Source organism: Panthera leo, chromosome F2, assembly GCF_018350215.1.
Source record: "Panthera leo isolate Ple1 chromosome F2, P.leo_Ple1_pat1.1, whole genome shotgun sequence".
Lineage (NCBI taxonomy): Eukaryota > Metazoa > Chordata > Mammalia > Carnivora > Felidae > Panthera > Panthera leo.
Genome location: NC_056695.1, coordinates 5,030,495 through 5,048,021, shown reverse-complemented (window position 1 = coordinate 5,048,021; position 17,527 = coordinate 5,030,495). Strand labels below are relative to the sequence as shown.

The 17,527-nt window shown below is 45.7% G+C and overlaps 1 protein-coding gene across 3 annotated transcripts in view; it reads left to right on the top strand.

Moving 5' to 3' along the window:
• Positions 1 to 17,527, top strand: part of ST18 (ST18 C2H2C-type zinc finger transcription factor) — a 108,592-nt gene that overhangs the window by 44,370 nt on the left and 46,695 nt on the right. For all 3 annotated transcript variants that reach the window (XM_042923538.1, XM_042923537.1, XM_042923539.1), the window contains exons 6-10: positions 5,669 to 6,460; positions 11,016 to 11,150; positions 12,931 to 13,021; positions 14,290 to 14,394; positions 16,946 to 17,139. In XM_042923538.1, the coding sequence (XP_042779472.1) occupies positions 5,669 to 6,460; positions 11,016 to 11,150; positions 12,931 to 13,021; positions 14,290 to 14,394; positions 16,946 to 17,139 (1,317 nt within the window). The remainder of the gene's footprint in view (positions 1 to 5,668; positions 6,461 to 11,015; positions 11,151 to 12,930; positions 13,022 to 14,289; positions 14,395 to 16,945; positions 17,140 to 17,527) is intronic.

The following is a 17,527-nucleotide window of genomic DNA, read 5'->3' as shown; positions in this document are numbered from 1 at the left end:
ACAACTGCGTCTCCTACCCCCAACTGGCTATCTCTCAAAGAGCTGCAGGTGGACATTAGTGGTGATAGAAGAGATTGTGGAAAACCCATACAGATGCAGCTTCTTCACTGGGGCAAAGGGAAGACAAGTTTGCGAAGTACTACCAGGAGGTAGGTAGGGCAAGCGCGTGCTTCCCCAGTGCAGACGAGGAAAGGAAGGTCACCTGGAAGTGACATTAGCCAAATGTGTGGAGTCCCTCCTCAGGTTTTTTTATTTAATTTTTTAATGTTTATTTATTCTTGAGAGATAGAGACAGAGCACAAGCAGGGGAGAGGCAGAGAGAAAGGGAGACACAGAATGGGAAGCAGGCTCCAGGCTCTGAGCTGTCAGCACAGAGCCCGACGCGGGGCTCGAACCCCCGGATTGCGAGATCATAACCTGAGCCGCAGTCTGACGCGTAACCGACTGAGCCACCCAGGCGCCCCCCTCTCCTCAGTTTCTAAGCACGCACTGGTGACTCAGGGAAATCTGTCACAACTGTAAGAGCTCTAGGGGCTGGGATGATCGTTTTAACACATCTTACCTCTCAAAAAATTGCAAATAATGAATAAACCACCCCGATTTTAGAACTTTGAAGGATAAATTCATTTTTCTAGGGCTTTTGTTCCCAGCAGAATTTACATATGCAAGAGACCTGGAAAACTAATTTGTCTATAGAAGCAACGTTGATAGTTCCAGAAACAGAACTAAAATCCAATTATAATAAAATCCACTTATATTAAAGGAGTCAAGCTCCAAACTTGGGATTTTCAGATGACTTTTTAAAATTGTTTTGATGTAGAACAGTGGACACGAAATGTGAGAATCCATTAACATAGACTTTCTAGGATGACCAGACATCTCAGAGTAGAGACTTTGATTTAAAGCAAATAAACAAATGTGAACCTTTACATATTGGGCAAAAACATTTATTTTTTTTTACCCTAAGTTGCAGAAGGTGTCCTCTAAGCTCCATCCCCTCCTCCCTACTCCACACTTTGAAATGCTCTCAGGGGGAGGGAGGGGTGTCCTAGGTAATCACCCAAGGCTCTGACTGCCCCCAGGAATGTACCTTAGGAATTTTCTGAGCTATGCTGCTGTGGTGCTGAGAAAGCCGAGGTGTGGTTCCTTGTTAATTTTTGTCGTGTGGTTGTTGTTGATTCATCTTTACATATTTTATTTATAATTTTATAATTCAGGAGCCATTCTTCCTTACTGCAAGTCAGCTGACAATCGTGTTTTAGTATCTTCCTGTAAATTCACTCTTGCAAGCATCCAAACTTGGGAAAATAATAGGCTATTAGTATGCTGAACAGTTTCTCCTAAGGGTCGCTGTGTTTTGCAAGCATCACCCGTGGCATATGCACTTCCTGGGCTGTGGGATGTGTTGCAGAGGGATGGGCATGGAGTTCGGAAGCACGTGGCTCTGGGTCTGGATCTGGAAGCCCCCAAACCACAACCCTGCCGCCACTGGTTAGCTGTGTAATCTTGAGCAAGTCCGTAGCTCCTGAGAAATAGTTTCCCTTCTGCAAAATGGAATAGACCTTTCTTGTCCTTGTTGTAAAGATTAAATGCAATAAAGCACCGAACACCATGCCAGGAACATCAGTTTATTGTCCTAGGATGTCATTGGATCATCCTCATTTATAAGAACAGGACTCAGAACGCAGAAAGGCACTGCCGGGCCAGCCGTCTGGCCCCAGTCTCTGGACCTCAAACCCATAGCGGTTTTCCATCCGCATTGTGCATTGTGCACTGAAACTCCAGTTTCTTTTTTTTTTTAATTCTTTAAAAATATTTTTATTATTTTTGAGACAGAGAGAGACAGGGCATGAGCAGGGGAGGGGCAGAGAGAGAAGGAGACACAGAATCCGAAGCAGGCTCCAGGCTCTGAGCCGTCAGCACAGAACCCGATGTGGGGCTCGAACTCACGAACCGTGAGATCATGGCCTGGGCCAAAGTCGGACACTTAACCGACTGAGCCACCCAGGCACCTCTTGAAATCCAGTTTCTGAAGGCAGTTGGTGGGAAGTTCCATAGTATGTGTGGTGTCGGTGAGGAACTGGCTGAGTTCCCTTCACACTGGACCGTGTGCCCTTTCTCAGACGTCGGATTCACTACTTATTCTTATTTTTCTTAATTGTTGTTTAAAGTTTATTTATTTTGAGAGAGACAGAGCACATGTGGGGGAGGAACAGAGAGAGAGGCAGAGAGAGAGGGAGAGAGAGAGAATCCCGAGCAGGCTCTGCAGTGCAGAGCCTGATGTGTGACTCGAACTTAGGATCTGTGAGATCATGACCCAAGTTGAAATCCAGAGTCGGTGACTTGACCAACTGAGCCACGCAGGTGCCCAGATTGACCACTTATCCTAAACAAAAACCAGGGGCACCTGGGTGGCTCAGTCAGTTGAGCGGCCGACTTCAGCTCAGGTCATGATCTCACAGTTCGTGGGTTTGAGCCCCATGTTGGGCTCTGTGCTGACAGCTCAGAGCCTGGAGAGGGCTTTGGATTCTGTGTCTCCCTCTCTCTCTGCCCCTCCCCCCTTTCAAAAGTAAATAAACAAAAACCAGGCCCCACCTCATTTAGGTGGAGGGGTCCACGTATCCTCTGCCGTTACTGTCTTCTGAAGTTGTATCTGGGGGAAGGGAGAAGAGAGCCACCGTTTACGAACACCTGTTGTGTGGCACCCTCTTTGCATGCACTCCCGTGGGACCTCCGCAGTGGGCCTCACTATGCGCGTGAGGACACAGGCTTCGGAAAGGTGCAGGATGCCTTCGGGGTCTGCACAGAGGTGAGCACGCGAGCCCACAGTCAAAACCAGGTCAGCTGTTTTTAATGGCAAAGGCACAAAATAAATCATCAGTGGCCCGGTGAAAATAAAAACACACTAACCTAAAAAGGTAGGCAGCCCATTACAAAGCTAAGAGAAGTGAGCAGCCCGTCACAGATCTATCAGGCTCAAAAGCTGACTCAACTTTGTTGTGTTTTTGTCTTTTTGTTTTTTCCCTTGTAACGACAGAGAGCCAGAGAGGGGTGGGTCCGTGGAAAGTTGGTTTGCAGATTTGCGAACGTCCCCGGAAACCATCGCGTGCCACGCACGTAGGCACCTCTGTCGGCAGGACTCCTCTCTTTCTGAAGAATAATTAATAAATATTTTCTTTTAGCATGTAACAAACAGTTGAACCAAACAATTATGTAAACTGGAAATGACCCAAAATGCTAGCAGTTAGCGGCGGCACAGTGAAACGCATTGTCGTGCACATGTGCGTTTTTGTCGCTCCCGCCTCTCTGGTGATCTGCACTTAATAGGAATATTTTAAACTATGTAGCTAAGCAACAGAGGTAATTGTTGCTTTCTAGAGCTTTTGTTAGCACTCTCACACAGCCCAAATATGCATAATTAGGTATAATGTCTATAAATCATTATTGTACACATGTGGGTAGTTAAGTGGAGTGAGAGAATAGTTCAATGAATTGAGCATATTCACTGAAAATGCTTTTTATTTGTTTTCTGTAGTCCATAATACTTTAAAATTATCATAACCCTTTACACTTTCTCCTAATAGCCAACCGTGACATTGAGAAAAACTTCATTTGCATTTTAGACTATGTTTAATATATTATTTAAACTTGGAATTCCTCTGATATGAATTCAGGAGAGAATAGACCGTCCTATCAAATATTATGTGCTTGTTTTTCCAGCCTCTTTTCTAGGAAGTAAAATGTTAAATTTTTCAGTTTATGTTGAATAGATCCCCACAAAAGGCTGCACCCTATAATCAGCATTATTTAAAGGGGCTAGTGTTGTGACTAAATTCTTCCCTGCATCCAAAAATGCTTTTAGTTACTATGGCAATATTTACTTGATCCTGGCAGTCCAGTGTTGATTTAGGGAGATAATTACCAGAAAGGAAGATGATGGAGATGTATTTTTGAGTGTCCTTGTCAGAGACAATGTTTATAAAAAATTAAATGAGACCAAAAAAGGCACATTGTCTTGGGCGCAGGCACTCTCTCCTGCAGCCATCACACAGGATGGCTGCCCTTTTCTTCCCTCCAAAGATGTTTATTAACACAGAATGCACTTCACTTGGTGTCTTTCACAGTCTTTAAGGGGGCTTATTATTTTGCGTTTTCCATCCCCCACTCTGCCTTTAGAGACACAGAGAGGGCCCTGCTTCCTCTCCTTTTTTTTTTTTTTTTTTTTTGTCTTAGTGAATATTAGGGGACCACTGCTGGGCTGTCAGGTGCATTTCACAGCCGGGGCTGGGTTACTGGGGAATCTGCATCTCTGCACCCTGAACAGGTGCCTTTGCCCTGGGACCGGCTTGGGTAGGCTGACTGTCGTTATGCATATACGTGCACACACACATACAGCTAAACACATACACACATACATGCGACTATACATGCACACACTGTCCCTGCAGCTGGGCCACTGCCAAGAGTGAAGGGGGGACAGTAACAACTGGACTAGGACCACAGAGATCCAGTGGACTGTTCTGGACGGAGCAGCACGTGGAGGCCTGTTCTTAGTCACAGGGCTCCTGACGGTCAAGACTCCAGTTGACCCTCTACTGAAAACGATGAGTTCATGTGCCACATACTGCGGCCACTCACCTCTGGTCTCGTTGCCTTCTTACACAAATGTGTGCAAATACCAGGCCGGAAAATGTGTTACTAGTTAAGATATACGATCATGCTAATTCTCCCATTTGCTTGTATTTCCCTTGGCACGGAATTTCCGCGTGACAGTTATGAAAGTGAACAGGAAGCCTTGAAAGCTTCAGAACTCTTCATTACCATCTCTCTGTGGATGTATTTTGTATTTTAGCTAACATTCCACGAAATCTGAAAGTGTGCTTGAGAAACTGTGGAGGTAGAGAACATAAACCAAATAAGCTTTGAAGATACATTGCCACGCCAGCAGAGAAATCTGATGAATGTTTCTGTTATAATGCATAGTATTATGCATATTTGGTTTCCTTCTGGCTGGCTAGGATTTGCCAATAAAGAGGTATAGTAAAGGCGCCTGGGTGGCTCAGTGAGTTAAGCGTCTGACTCTTGATTTTGGTTCATGTCATGATCTCATGGCCGTGGGATTGAGTACCACATTTGGGCTCCACACGGAGTGTGGAGCCTGCTTGGGATTCTCTCTCTCTCTCTCTCTCTCTCTCTCTCTCTCTCTCTCTCCCTCTCTCTCTCCCCCTCTCTCTCCCCCTATCTCTCTCGGTCTCTCTCTCTCTCCCTCTGCTCCTCCCCCACTCATCCACACACACTCTCAGTATGAAAAAAAAAAAAAAAAGAAACAATAATTTCACATTCAGCACTCTGTTATTGTTAAGTATCTATTTCAGTACCCTGGAAACAATTAGCTCTTAATATGCTGAAAATTCTCCTAGCTCACTTCTTTAAATTTAATTCTCAGAGTATTAAGGTCTGTTTTGTTTTGTTTTATTTTAAGAAGATACATATTTTTCTCTTCAGTGTTTATAAAATTGATAGAGCTCACATATTCACATATTGTACTTACTCTATATGTATATCTGTATCAATCGATCTATCATCTATTTGTGCAATTTTCTTAAAATAGTTTTTGCTTTTTTGTTTTGTTTTGTTTTTTGTAAATATTGGCTTTCTTTTTCCATAGAAGAAACCATGATAAAACCTATGGATGAGCACCTTCATTCAACTGCCCAAGAAAACTCCAGTGGGAAGGAAGACAGATATGGCTGCTATCGAGAGCTCGTGGTCAAATCTTTAATGCACTTGGGGAAATTGGAAAACAATGTGTCTGTTCAGACCGTGAGTGAGAATTTAAATGGCAGTGGCCTCCAGTGTGTCCAAGCGGAGAGTGATGAAGCGGACGAGCACTTCGTGGTTCATTCTGATGACGGAAAAGAAAAACTCAATGATCCCCAGCTTCGGTTCTGCTCTTCAGATGACAGCGAGAGTAGCTCTGAAAGTGCAGAGAATGGTTGGGACAGTGGCTCCAACGTCTCAGAAGAAACCAAACCGCACAGGGTCCCAAAGTATATCTTAGTGGATGATAGAAAAGACCTACTGGGAGCTGCTGAAATCAAAACCGAAGGGGACAAGTTTCTGTCTTGTGAAAACACGTGTGACCCCGAAACGGAAAGGAGAGACCCACAGAACCCTCGCGTGGAACCACTAGATGGCACAGGCCAGCCCTCGTGCGCGGGGGTGGAGGAAGATGGTAACGGGAGCCTGGCAGCCATGAGAGAAGAGTCCCTTGACCTGGAGAAAGCGAAGGGGAGCTTGAGTGTGCTGCAGCAGGCAATTGCTCTGCAGGCTGAGCGAGGTTGTGTTTTCCATAACACCTACAAGGAGTTGGACAGGTTCCTCTTGGAGCACCTGGCTGGGGAAAGGAGGCAGACCAAAGTTATTGACATGGGTGGAAGACAAATCTTGAACAGTAAACGTAAGACATTTTTTTTTTTTTTTTTTTTTTTTTTTGCATTTCTTTTAGGAACAAAATGGCTTTAAGGGTTGGGAAAAAAAAATTAGTAAGATTTGATGACCACTTTCAGGTAGCTTTTGACAACTTGATGCAATTTAAAAAACCAATATATATTATAAAATGAACAATTTCTTTTTGTTTTTTTCTGCTTTGCTGTCTAGATTGTTGTCAGATCAAACTGGGTCAGTTTTGCGGTGTTCTTGCACGCAAAAAAAGGACCATTGCCCCTATTTCTTTTAATATGACTGCTTCTTAAAAATATATAGTACTCCTCATGCACTACTTTATTGGACATGTTAGAAGTACATTAGTACTTACTGGGTTTTAAATCATTTTATTAATCAAATCAATTCCAGAAATTTAATTTTTCTTTCCCAGCCTCTTTTCGGGGTCATCTGACTGCTTCGGAGCTTCAGAAACTGGCAAGTCAGCCAGGATGATCCTTCTTGGATAAAACTGGATGTTAATGCTGTTTTAAGCCTGTGCTTTTACCCGGGCTCTAACTCAGGGCCCCAGATATCTGGGCCAAACATGAATGAGAGGATACATGTGCTTGGACTTTCAAATTGCTCCTCAACTTTAGGGAAAGTGTGTCCCCTGTCCCATAAAGATATTCCTCCCCCACCCCAAGTCTTGCACCAGATGGGCCTGGTGATAATTCTCAAATGGTGGTTCTCACGGGCCTAGAAAGCTTGTTTCAAATAGGTATTTCCCAGATCCCATCAGACCTACTGCTCCAGAACATGCATTTTTAAGCACATTTTTCAGATGATTCTTGGGTGCCCTAAAGTCTGAGAACCATAGAATCAGGGGAGGCATATCTTAGAGAAAATCAAGCTCATGGCCCCAGGGAGCTTACAAGAAAAATGTCTTAGTTTAGATGATCTTCTTGCTGAGATTTATGCAGACATGAATTGCACAGTTTGTCCTTTTAAGTCGATATTAGTACTCACCTGCAATCTTGTCAGTTACTGTCTTGCAGCTCAGAGCTGAGAAAATTAAAAAAGAATAAAATAATGTCATGTAGTGAGGAGCAAGGTAACAATACTCTGCAAGCATCCTGCCAGCGTTGGGATTAGGATGGAGTATTAATGAGCAGTGTGTGTAGTTTGGGACAGGACCTACTAAATACTTAGCTCTGTGCGCTCCACTGGTATGCAACTTGTTGAACTTACTTGTGCATGTGCTTATTGTTGTTTTTTTTTCTTATGAACTACAAAATCAGAAAAAAAAGATAAAATTGACTTCAGATTCCAAAAAGTCATTATTTGTGAGATACTACATTTCGTTCATTCTAAGATACACAGTTTTCCCATTTAACATCTCTGAAATCAGAAGGGTACGCCATAATTTAACTTTTAGTTGTTGGCTTTTTTTTTTTCTTTCTTACTAGCACACAAGATGAGGTTGCATCTTACAACTGATGATATCTTCCAGCCCATGACATTCAGTGTTTGGAGACACTTTAATTACTTGTGCCATAGCTTAAAATATTTGGTCATTTCTATAGAACTTAAAAATTTTGTTTGTCTGTTTTCGAAAAGACAACAAGGCCACAGAATCTGTGTTTGTGAACACGGGTCATGTAAGATTTAGGGAATCGCTAACGAGGGCTGGGTGCTCAACAGCATAACCAGGCGTGCCTTGGTGCCATGGTCCTGCCTTGCGGTGTTAGAAGCCTATGCAACAAGATTTAGACCAGACCCGTACAAAACAGAGACAAAGAGAGGTAAAGCTCGTAACGCACGAGAACCACAGGCTTCGTCTAGAGGGTGCCTGCAGCGTCCAAGTTAGGCATTCATTTCCCTGATCCGTGTTCCAGGTGTGGAAGCCAGTGGCTTAAGAGGCGCCTCTTTGTCTGGTGTGCAGTCCACACTCCGAGGTCAGTACTCACGCCAAGGGCCATTCCAGCTCTCCCCGAGACTGTCCTAACTTCCCATCCGCCTTGGGCGTGCAGCCCCACTTGTTAAGGGAGAGAGCGCTAGCATCTTAAAATATCGTTTCACTCCAGCCTTCAGATGAGCCAGGAATCCCAAACTAATAAAAGTTTGTCTCGTTGACTAAGCATTTAGCGAGACTGGAGGTCGCAGCGGATAGACTTTATCGGACAGCCTCAGACGCTGGCAGAGCCATAGGAACAATCACATGAGTATATCGGGCGTGAATAAGACTGTCCCAGGCAAACGGGGATGGAAGGGCACCGGGGGATGAGGTCACCCTCATGAAGATGCATCCGGCAAAGAAGATCAAAGGAAAAGAGCCAGGCCTGAGAGTCACCTGAGAGCGGGCTCCGTCTTCTTATCATGCAAACAGGTTCTGCCCCACAGAGCGTTTCATGGCATCCGTTTCACCCAGCGGAGGAGGCTTCCAGGCAGACGCGCCTGATGGACTGTCAGCGGACCACACCTGGTCAGGTGCCAGCCCTGCGTTATCTCCCACACCCTCTCTGGCTGCCTATAGACAAGTAACGTGGCGAGGAGAGGAAACGAGAGGCGCCAGGCCTTTCAATGTGGTTTAGAAATGTGGCCTCACCTGGATGGGATCCAAGGGAGGGAGGGCATCAAAACCCACACGGCTTCTCCTTTGCTCTAATTCCCTCTCGTCAACCCTCCTCATGTCACCTCAGTCGGACCTCGAGGATTTTTGATTCTCGGTCTACAGATACGATAGGCCTGAATCGACTCCAGAGTTGGCAGCACTGGGGGATTTACATACCCATAAAACCACAGAGCAAGTCAAAACTCTTAACGTGCCTCTTGGTGTCTTGCAAAAGACAGAACAGTCTGGACACCCTGGCATTTAAAGCCTGTGCCTCCTTAAACGTAAACGCCCACGCGAGGCCTCCCTGTCTTCGGGCTGTTCATTTCTCACTTACAATTTCCAGCTTTCTCTCTGCCCACCGTCCTTCCCCGGCAATGCGTGCGGAACTTGAAGGGTCCTTGGCCCCTCCCGCTTTGCTGGAAGCCTGCCCCCAAATAATTGCATTACATACAACCTGCTGTGCCCATCTGCCCAGGACCGTTAATAATCCAACAACTGGGGTGGCGTGGTATCACACAGGCACGTCTGCTCGTCGCAGCAGCCTTCCCACCCCCGCCCCCCCCCCCCCCCCCCCGGAGACGGCTGTCGCATCCCGCGACATCACTCTGCCGTCGGTGCGGCGCTTGGGGCCGGAGCATATGGGCCCCCTCCTCCAGTGCCCGCGGCCTTCGGGCGGCAGGATCTCGCAGACTATTTGTCGTGGCTCCCAGCATCAAGTGGGTTCACTTTCTGTGACACTTGGTGTGCCGAGAGGCTGGCGAGACAGCCTGGGCTGTGCACTAGCCCTGTCTCTGGGCTCCCAGGCCTGCTCTGATTCTGGTTCCTCTGTGAGCACCGGGAGTGCCCCGTGATTGGTCTTACCATTCCGTTCCCGAGCTAGGGGGTGGCCTGGGCTCTAAACACATTTCTGTTTTCAGTTTACGTACCGTCGGAGTCATGACTACGAAAATGGCTCCAGAAGGCCTCTTCTGTGTCAGTTCCCATCCCACCGCTATTTGTGCGAATCCTCGTTTATTTCACATATTTTCTTTGCATTTGTACTCCTACCATGCTATATTTATGTTTATTTTACACAGCCCTTTATCTAACCCACCCTCAGCACGGCTCGATTCCCGCCCTCGCCCTTTAGGCCGCAGCCCCCTGGTGGCCTGACAGGTGGTGGCGCAAGGCATCCCTGCGGTCCCCTCTTCTACCCCGATGCTCCTGGCACTGCAGACCTCTCGAGGCCTCCTCCACTCCGTACTTCCGTTCCCCCTAGAATGTTTCCTGGCCGGCCCACCTTCCTGTTGCTTCAGGTTTCAGTTCCTGCGTTCAGAGTAAAATAAGTAAAGAAAGTTTCTCCTCAGCTGCTCTGTCCTGATCCAGAGTGACAAACCGTGGGGGTTTGGGGACCTTGGGCCTGGGCGGCAGTGCTGATTGGTGGAGCGTGGCACCAGACGGCCTTCTTGACTCCTGCCTAACTCTGGTCAGAGCAGGCTCCGCCCCAGGTAGGACCTGGAGCCTTAGGGCAACAGGAGGGCAGGGGCCCACAGGGCTGAGACCAGAGCAGCCCATCTAGACATGGTGGCTTCTCAGTTTTCTAACGTTGAATCTGGCTTTTTTGAAATTCCTTGAATACGGCATCGTTTGGGTTTGAATAAATTCATTCTTCTTTCTCACTTTTTTTTTTTCCTCCTCTGGCGGTGGGGTTCGTGTCTCATCATGAGACTCTAACTACAAGACAACTTCAGACCATCTCCGTTTGTTAACACTCGCCTGCCCCGTGTCAGCCTTTGCTTAGGAAACCAAGAAAATTGAAAATGTTTTTCATGCTTCCACAGGTCTCAGTTGAGGGTCTGATTCAAGGCAGCGTGAGAAGAATGTTTATGATGTAAACACGGAACGAAGTGAAAATGTCACCCCGCAAGGCCACTGTGTTGAATGGGAAGGGAAAGAAGGCGTGTCGAATGAATCTCTTGATTTACTTTCTCTGTAGATTCACCGAGGCCTGAAAAGAGGGAGACCAAGTGCCCCATCCCGGGGTGCGACGGCACGGGACATGTGACGGGACTCTACCCCCACCACCGCAGCCTTTCGGGGTGCCCCCACAAAGTGCGGGTTCCCCTGGAAAGTGAGTACTGCTTATCCCCAAAGCAAGTAGGCCTCTTCCCATACGCGCCATGGCATCGGGGTGTTACCCTCTTTCTCCTCCAATGTGGACTTAGGGATGCAAATAGAAAGATTCCTCTCTGCGTCACGATAATCTCCAAGTAACTATATTAATAGAAAACTTGAAGTAAGGGTGCCTGGGTGGCTCAGTCGGTTGAGCCTCAGACTCCAGCTCAGCTCATAATCTCACGGTTCGTGGGTTTATACCTCCCATCACTCTGTGCTGACGGCTCAGAGCCTGGAGCCTGCTTTGGATTCTGTTTCTCTCTCTCTCTCTCTGTCTCGCTCTCTGCCCCTCCCTCACACTCTGTCTCTCCCCAAAATAACTAAACACTAAAAAATTGTCTTTAAAAGAAGAACACTTGGGGTACAGTTAGGCCAATAGAACAGGAGACGACCGACATTGAGAAAAGAATTTGTTACCGTTCCTGAGAGAAGGGTGCGGGCCACGCCAGGCAGGGCCACGCAGGGAAGCACAGGCGTCCTCCAGCGGTGTGGGGGTGGGGTGGGGAGGGGTTACCCGCGGCTTCTGTGGGAAGGAGCAGAGGAAGCAGGCTTAGGACTGGCTAGTTTGAATATTCTCAGTAGGCTCTGGGGCTTGGGGGTTGTTGTCCATTAGTGTCTGATACCTGGCAGGGGGAGAGCGCGAGTCTGATAAAGGAGGCGGTTTTGGGTGTGGGCTCACGATTGGTTGCTTTGCCTTCGAAAGCTATTTGAGAGGGCAGTCTCTCCGGGGTGTGCAGGGCCCCAGGTGTCCAGGCATCAGAACACAGAAAGTAAAAGGCACGGTTCATACGCCGTGTGACCGCACAGCCCTTCCTCACCCGCGGGTGTGGCTGCCTTAAGCCCACGAGCGGCCTCAGCCTCCGTGCTGCATGTAAGCGTAAGGGATGCATCCCACCCAGTGTCCACGTGGCCCCCGCTCCCTGTAGAAGCTGGTGTTGGCGGCCGTGGCTCCCCAGGGCGTCCTGCAGGAGCGGAAGGCGCTGAGCAAAAGCAAACATCGGTTGGTCTCACGAGCCACAGCCTCGCTCTGACGCTAGGAGACTGGGGAAGGAAAGGGCTGCCTCCTCAGTTTCGAAGTATCGACGTGCCACATCCTCTCCTTTCTGAACCCACTTATTGAAATCCCTCTTGGGTCATCCAAGCCACAGTGGTGGGGATGCCTCAACGTCAGCTCTCTCCAAAGCACGCTTTTGCCAATCACCGAATCTGATCTGCTCAGCACGGGCCTATCAGATCAGCCCTTCACCCGCCTGCTTACCCGGTCATTCACCCGGCCGTGCTGTTTCACCAGTAGCTGGATGGCGGTGGGGGTGGGCAGTGGGGGGCAATGGACAAGGAATCAAAAGAATATCTCTTAGAAAGTAAAGAAGACTGTACTCGGGTCACACTGTGGGGAAAAGATGGAAGGAACGATTTGACAGGGAAAAGCACATACCCGTAAAAGGAAGTTTATGAGCTTCTCAGGTTAGGGAAACTAGAAGCAGAATAGTCTCGTTTGAGCCTGGTGTCACCCACAACGTGAAGTTTAGAGAAACTAAAACTTGAACAAGCTTGCTGAATTTCATCGTTGAAGTTCTTCAAGGGCTCATCTATTTCAACCCAAACACCTGTGGGAGGGAGCGTGGTGGGTTATATAACCAAGTTCGTGTGAATGCAAAGCTGGGAAGTCAGTCTGTCAGTGGGTTATGTATTTATGGTGTATTATTCTCTTCTTTTATGTGACATTTTGTGCTTAGTCCTCGCCATGCATGAAAACGTGCTCAAGTGCCCCACCCCGGGATGCACAGGAAGAGGGCATGTGAACAGCAACCGCAACACCCACAGGAGGTAATCGTGATGAGGCGCCAACCTTTTACCTTACAAAGAGACGTGGCAGAACCTTTCCCCCAAGAAAAGGAGGAACTAACAATGTGTTACCAAAATCGCTGGATCGCTATCAAATATGCTGCCACTTGAAGCAGAGAAGTATTCTCAGCATGTGCAGAGTGAATCAAACAAAAAAACACAATTTACTTTCCTAGAAATTTTCGTGTAGCAGCCAGTTATGCAAACAAAAACGTTCTATTTGAAGACTAGCGTTATGTATTCATACAGTCACACAAATAGAACGTGTTCTGTTTTGCTCTGGAATCTCACCATGGCTGTTTTTGCATTGAAAGGAGTTGCGTAGGGTTTATCTTGGACTCCATCCAGTAAGCACTAAAAAGGTACCAAAGAGGGACGCCCGGGTGGCTCGTTCGGTTAAGCGCCTGGCTCTTGGTTTCAGCTCAGGTCATGATCTCACGGTTCCCTAGTTCGAGTCCAGCGTCGGGCTCTGCACTGACAGTGCGGAGCCTGCTTGGGATTCTCTCTCTCCTTTTCTACCCCTCCCTGGCTGTCTCTCTCTCTCTCAAAATAAATAAATAAACTTAAAAAATAAAAAAAAGTACCAAAAGGGCTTCAGTGTACTGTGGTTCTCACTATAAACCAGGATGAAGATTCCAGATGCGTTACATTGAGATTGTCACCCACTTAAAACACATACGTGCATTTACACACAAATGTGTTGGGTATATGTAAATACTTTTGTTGGAAATTCCTACTGTTTTATGTATACTTTATACCATGTATCGATCATGTGGTCATGAGATACCATTTGACTCGTAAGCATATGGCCAGAAAACTTCGTATTCGGTACTTTAAATTTGAACTGATTTAAAATTAAGTCCCTAACATTTTTCTGAAGATCTTAAGATAAACCATGGAATTTTCATGCTAGCTTCTATAGCTGGGCACATTCCAATTGGAGTGGGTGCGTTCTACTTAAAATGTTGCGGAGTTTCGGAAGAATTTAGATTTTTCTCCCTTACACAATTTTCTGATTTTAAAACTGAGTTTCTTATTCATCAGTTCTGGGATGTGATTGGGGGGCGGGGGAAATGATGACACAATAGTTTGCAAAACGCTTTTGGGATCCGTTAGGGTGGGAAGGGGGCTAATGTTAATATGACTTCACATTTAATGTATGCCAAGTACGCTCTAAGGTACATCCCAAAGCAAATCACTTCATCTTTTTAACTCAGATCCTCCTTTTTTTTTTTTTTTTTTTTAAACAGTCTTTCTGGTTGTCCAATTGCTGCAGCTGAAAAATTGGCAATGTCCCAAGACAAAAGTCAGCTTGATTCGCCCAAAAGCGGCCAGTGTCCTGACCCGGTTCACAGGTACGACCCTCCCATGGCGTTCCTAGTAGGATGTGCGTGCCATGCTCCCACACGATGCCGCCCATGTCCCCTCGTGTGCCAGTTCCCTATGGCCTGACCTTCGTTCTCAACTACCAGGGTCTGAGAGGCTGGCCCAGTTAATCGTACTGTCACTTAAATGGGCTTAAGTGGCCAGACCCTCCAGAAGTTCACCAGGAAATTGATCTGCATGTAAAGGAAACATAATGTGGGTGAATCTAAAAGAAATAAAGTAAGGGCTCCTGGGTGACCCAGTGAAGCGTCAAACTCTTGATTTCTGCACAAGTCACGATCTCACAATTCATGCGGTCAGGCCCCGTGTCGGGCTCTGTGCCGATAGCCTGATAGCATAGAGCCTGCTTGGGATTCTCTCTCTCTCTCCCTCTGTCCCTCCCCTGCTCTGGTGCACGCACTCTCTGGCTCTCTTTCTCTCTCCAAAATAAATAAGCTTAAAAAAAGAAATACAGTTTATAACATATATTAATCAAAATTCTCTGTCACCAAGTGCAACCCATCCCCCACTCGTTAGGTAAGCACTCCCGATGATTAACCTTTATGCCTGCAGAAAATGCCTTCACAAATCACTCATACCTACCCAAAGTACGTGATGGTGTATATTCATTCTTGTGTTCCAGCTACACATGTAGTTCCTTTAAAACAAAAATTCATTCCGTGAGTTGATAACTATTAATGAAACCTCTCCTATTTGCCCCAAGTACTTCATAAGCTCTAGCAGGTTAGAAGACTTTACATATCACTAAAAAATAAGCTATGTGTGATGGCACAATGAGAAGTTGTATGTTTATTAATATACAAATCGTATATGTAGGAAAAGTGATTTCGGGGTTAAAATAGATGACCAGATCTTCATTGTTGTTACTGAGACACTGAAATGCAAAGTAGTTATTAGGAGTATTTTCAAGATAGGACTTCCCTGAATATGTGCTCTTATAGACTTAATTAAAAGAGTCAAAAATCCCATGAGTGGAGAACATATGTCAAGCAAAGATCATGAATTACCAAATAGCAATGAAAAATCTTACAACAAAGGGGCGCCTGGGTGGCTCAGTCAGTTAAGTGTCCGACTTCAGATCAGGTCATGATCTCACGGTTTGCGAGTTTGAGCCCCACATGGGGCTCTGTGCTGACAGCCCTGAGCCTGGAACCTGCGTCAGATTGTCTCTGTCTCTCTCTCTGTCTCTGTCTCTCTCTCTCTCTCTCTCTCTCTCTCTGACCCTCCCCTGCTCATTCTCTCCCTCTGTCTCTCTCTCTCTCTCTCTCTCAAAAATAAATAAATAAACATTTTGAAAAAAGACAAAAACATCTTACAACAAAGTTCTTGGGTAATATGACCATATTCTCTTAGTTTCTCCCTAAGCAGGTTATTTATCAAATACAGAAATAGCATGATGTTTTATTTTGCTAATTTCTGAAAAAAAAATGTTGTTTTAGGCTAGAACGCTGATATATTAGGGGTAGAAACCAAATTACATATACAATAATTAGACCAACTAACTACTCAAATATTTTTATGTAGCAGCTAAAATGTATTTTACCTAATCCGAGAAATATCATTGAAATTTTGGCATTCGGATGAGTCAGGGAAGTTTTGGTGGAAAACGAAAGAAAACCACATATGTATTTTTGATGTTGCTAAATTCTGAGAGGTACACTTGTTTATGCTCTTTTACCATTAGACGCATATTTGTGTTTTTCTTGGTTACACAAATATGATGCCCTTGTTTAATCTAAGTACAATGGTTCTAAGGAAATCATTAATTCAGATGTAACTTGGATTAAGATAATTCTATTGAAAAATGTGATAGCTATGACAGTATAGTAATTGTGATTCATACTGAAATTATGGCAGTTTAATAGATAAAATAATATCTTAAGTATTATTTACATCAACAAAAACATTCAGACGAAAGGGGGAAAAGGGGGAAAAGCCTGAGAAACTCCTAATTCAGAAGTCAAGTTTCTGGTGCCCATACTGCCCCTGCCCCCATCAGGCTCCCATCAGCTCTGCTGAAGGAGAGCAGGGCTCAGCATTGCTTCTTCCGAACGGACTGTAATGCCATCTTGACACCAGCTACAATCGTGACTTTTCGTGAATCAGCCAATCTGATGAACAGTCCTAACAAGCAGAATGCGCACGCCTTGTCAGTGCCCTAATGAGAGTTACATGGCACTTTCCTCTGTGGAGCTCAAAGCGCCAACAGTCATCAAACACTTGCTCCTCATTGCATCCGCGTAAGATGAGTGCAAAATTGCACATTCCTCTTTTACTCATGGGGGACTCGGACCCATGACATGCAGCCGTACCATAGCCACCCTGAGTCCTTAGTACCTCCTGTCTCTGGCTCCTGCCACTCTGTGCTTTATCCTGCTGTGACCACGGCTCTTCTCCACAGTGCACTGTCTCTGTGGGTACCAACAGGCATGACACATTCGGTCTGCTTTCAATTCTGATGCTAATATGCTCACCAAGAGTTTCACCATATTTCTTCTAAACTCTCCCCTTTTTCTTCAGGACGAGCTTGGTGAAACAAATTGAATTCAATTTCCGATCACAAGCCATCACCTCTCCCAGAGCCACGGTGTCAAAAGAACAAGAGAAGTTTGGGAAAGTACCATTTGATTATGCCAGTTTCGATGCCCAGGTTTTTGGCAAACGCCCTCTCGTACAAACAGGTCAAGGACGAAAAACGCCACCATTTCCTGAATGTAAGCTTCAAATCCTAATCCTTATTCCAAAACCAGCATCTTGCCTGAGTGTGTTAGGGGGGGGGGGGGGGGGGGTGTACTCAAATGTAGAATATTGCTCAGTGTTGCTCAGTGTTCTGATTTTGCATGAGGTTACACTGAATATGGTGAATAGTTAATGGACTAATTATTTTACAAACACTGTGCCATTGCTGAATCGAAATACAGTAATTTACTAAAGAAATATTTAGTTCACATTTAGGTGGGATTGGGATCATATATTGAAACTGTAATAATCATCACAATTTTGGTTCATACTGAAATTATGGAAATTTAATACATAAGATGTTGAAATACTACTTCAAATGGTGCTTAAATCTACAAGAGCAATTAGTCCGAAAGTGAGAGA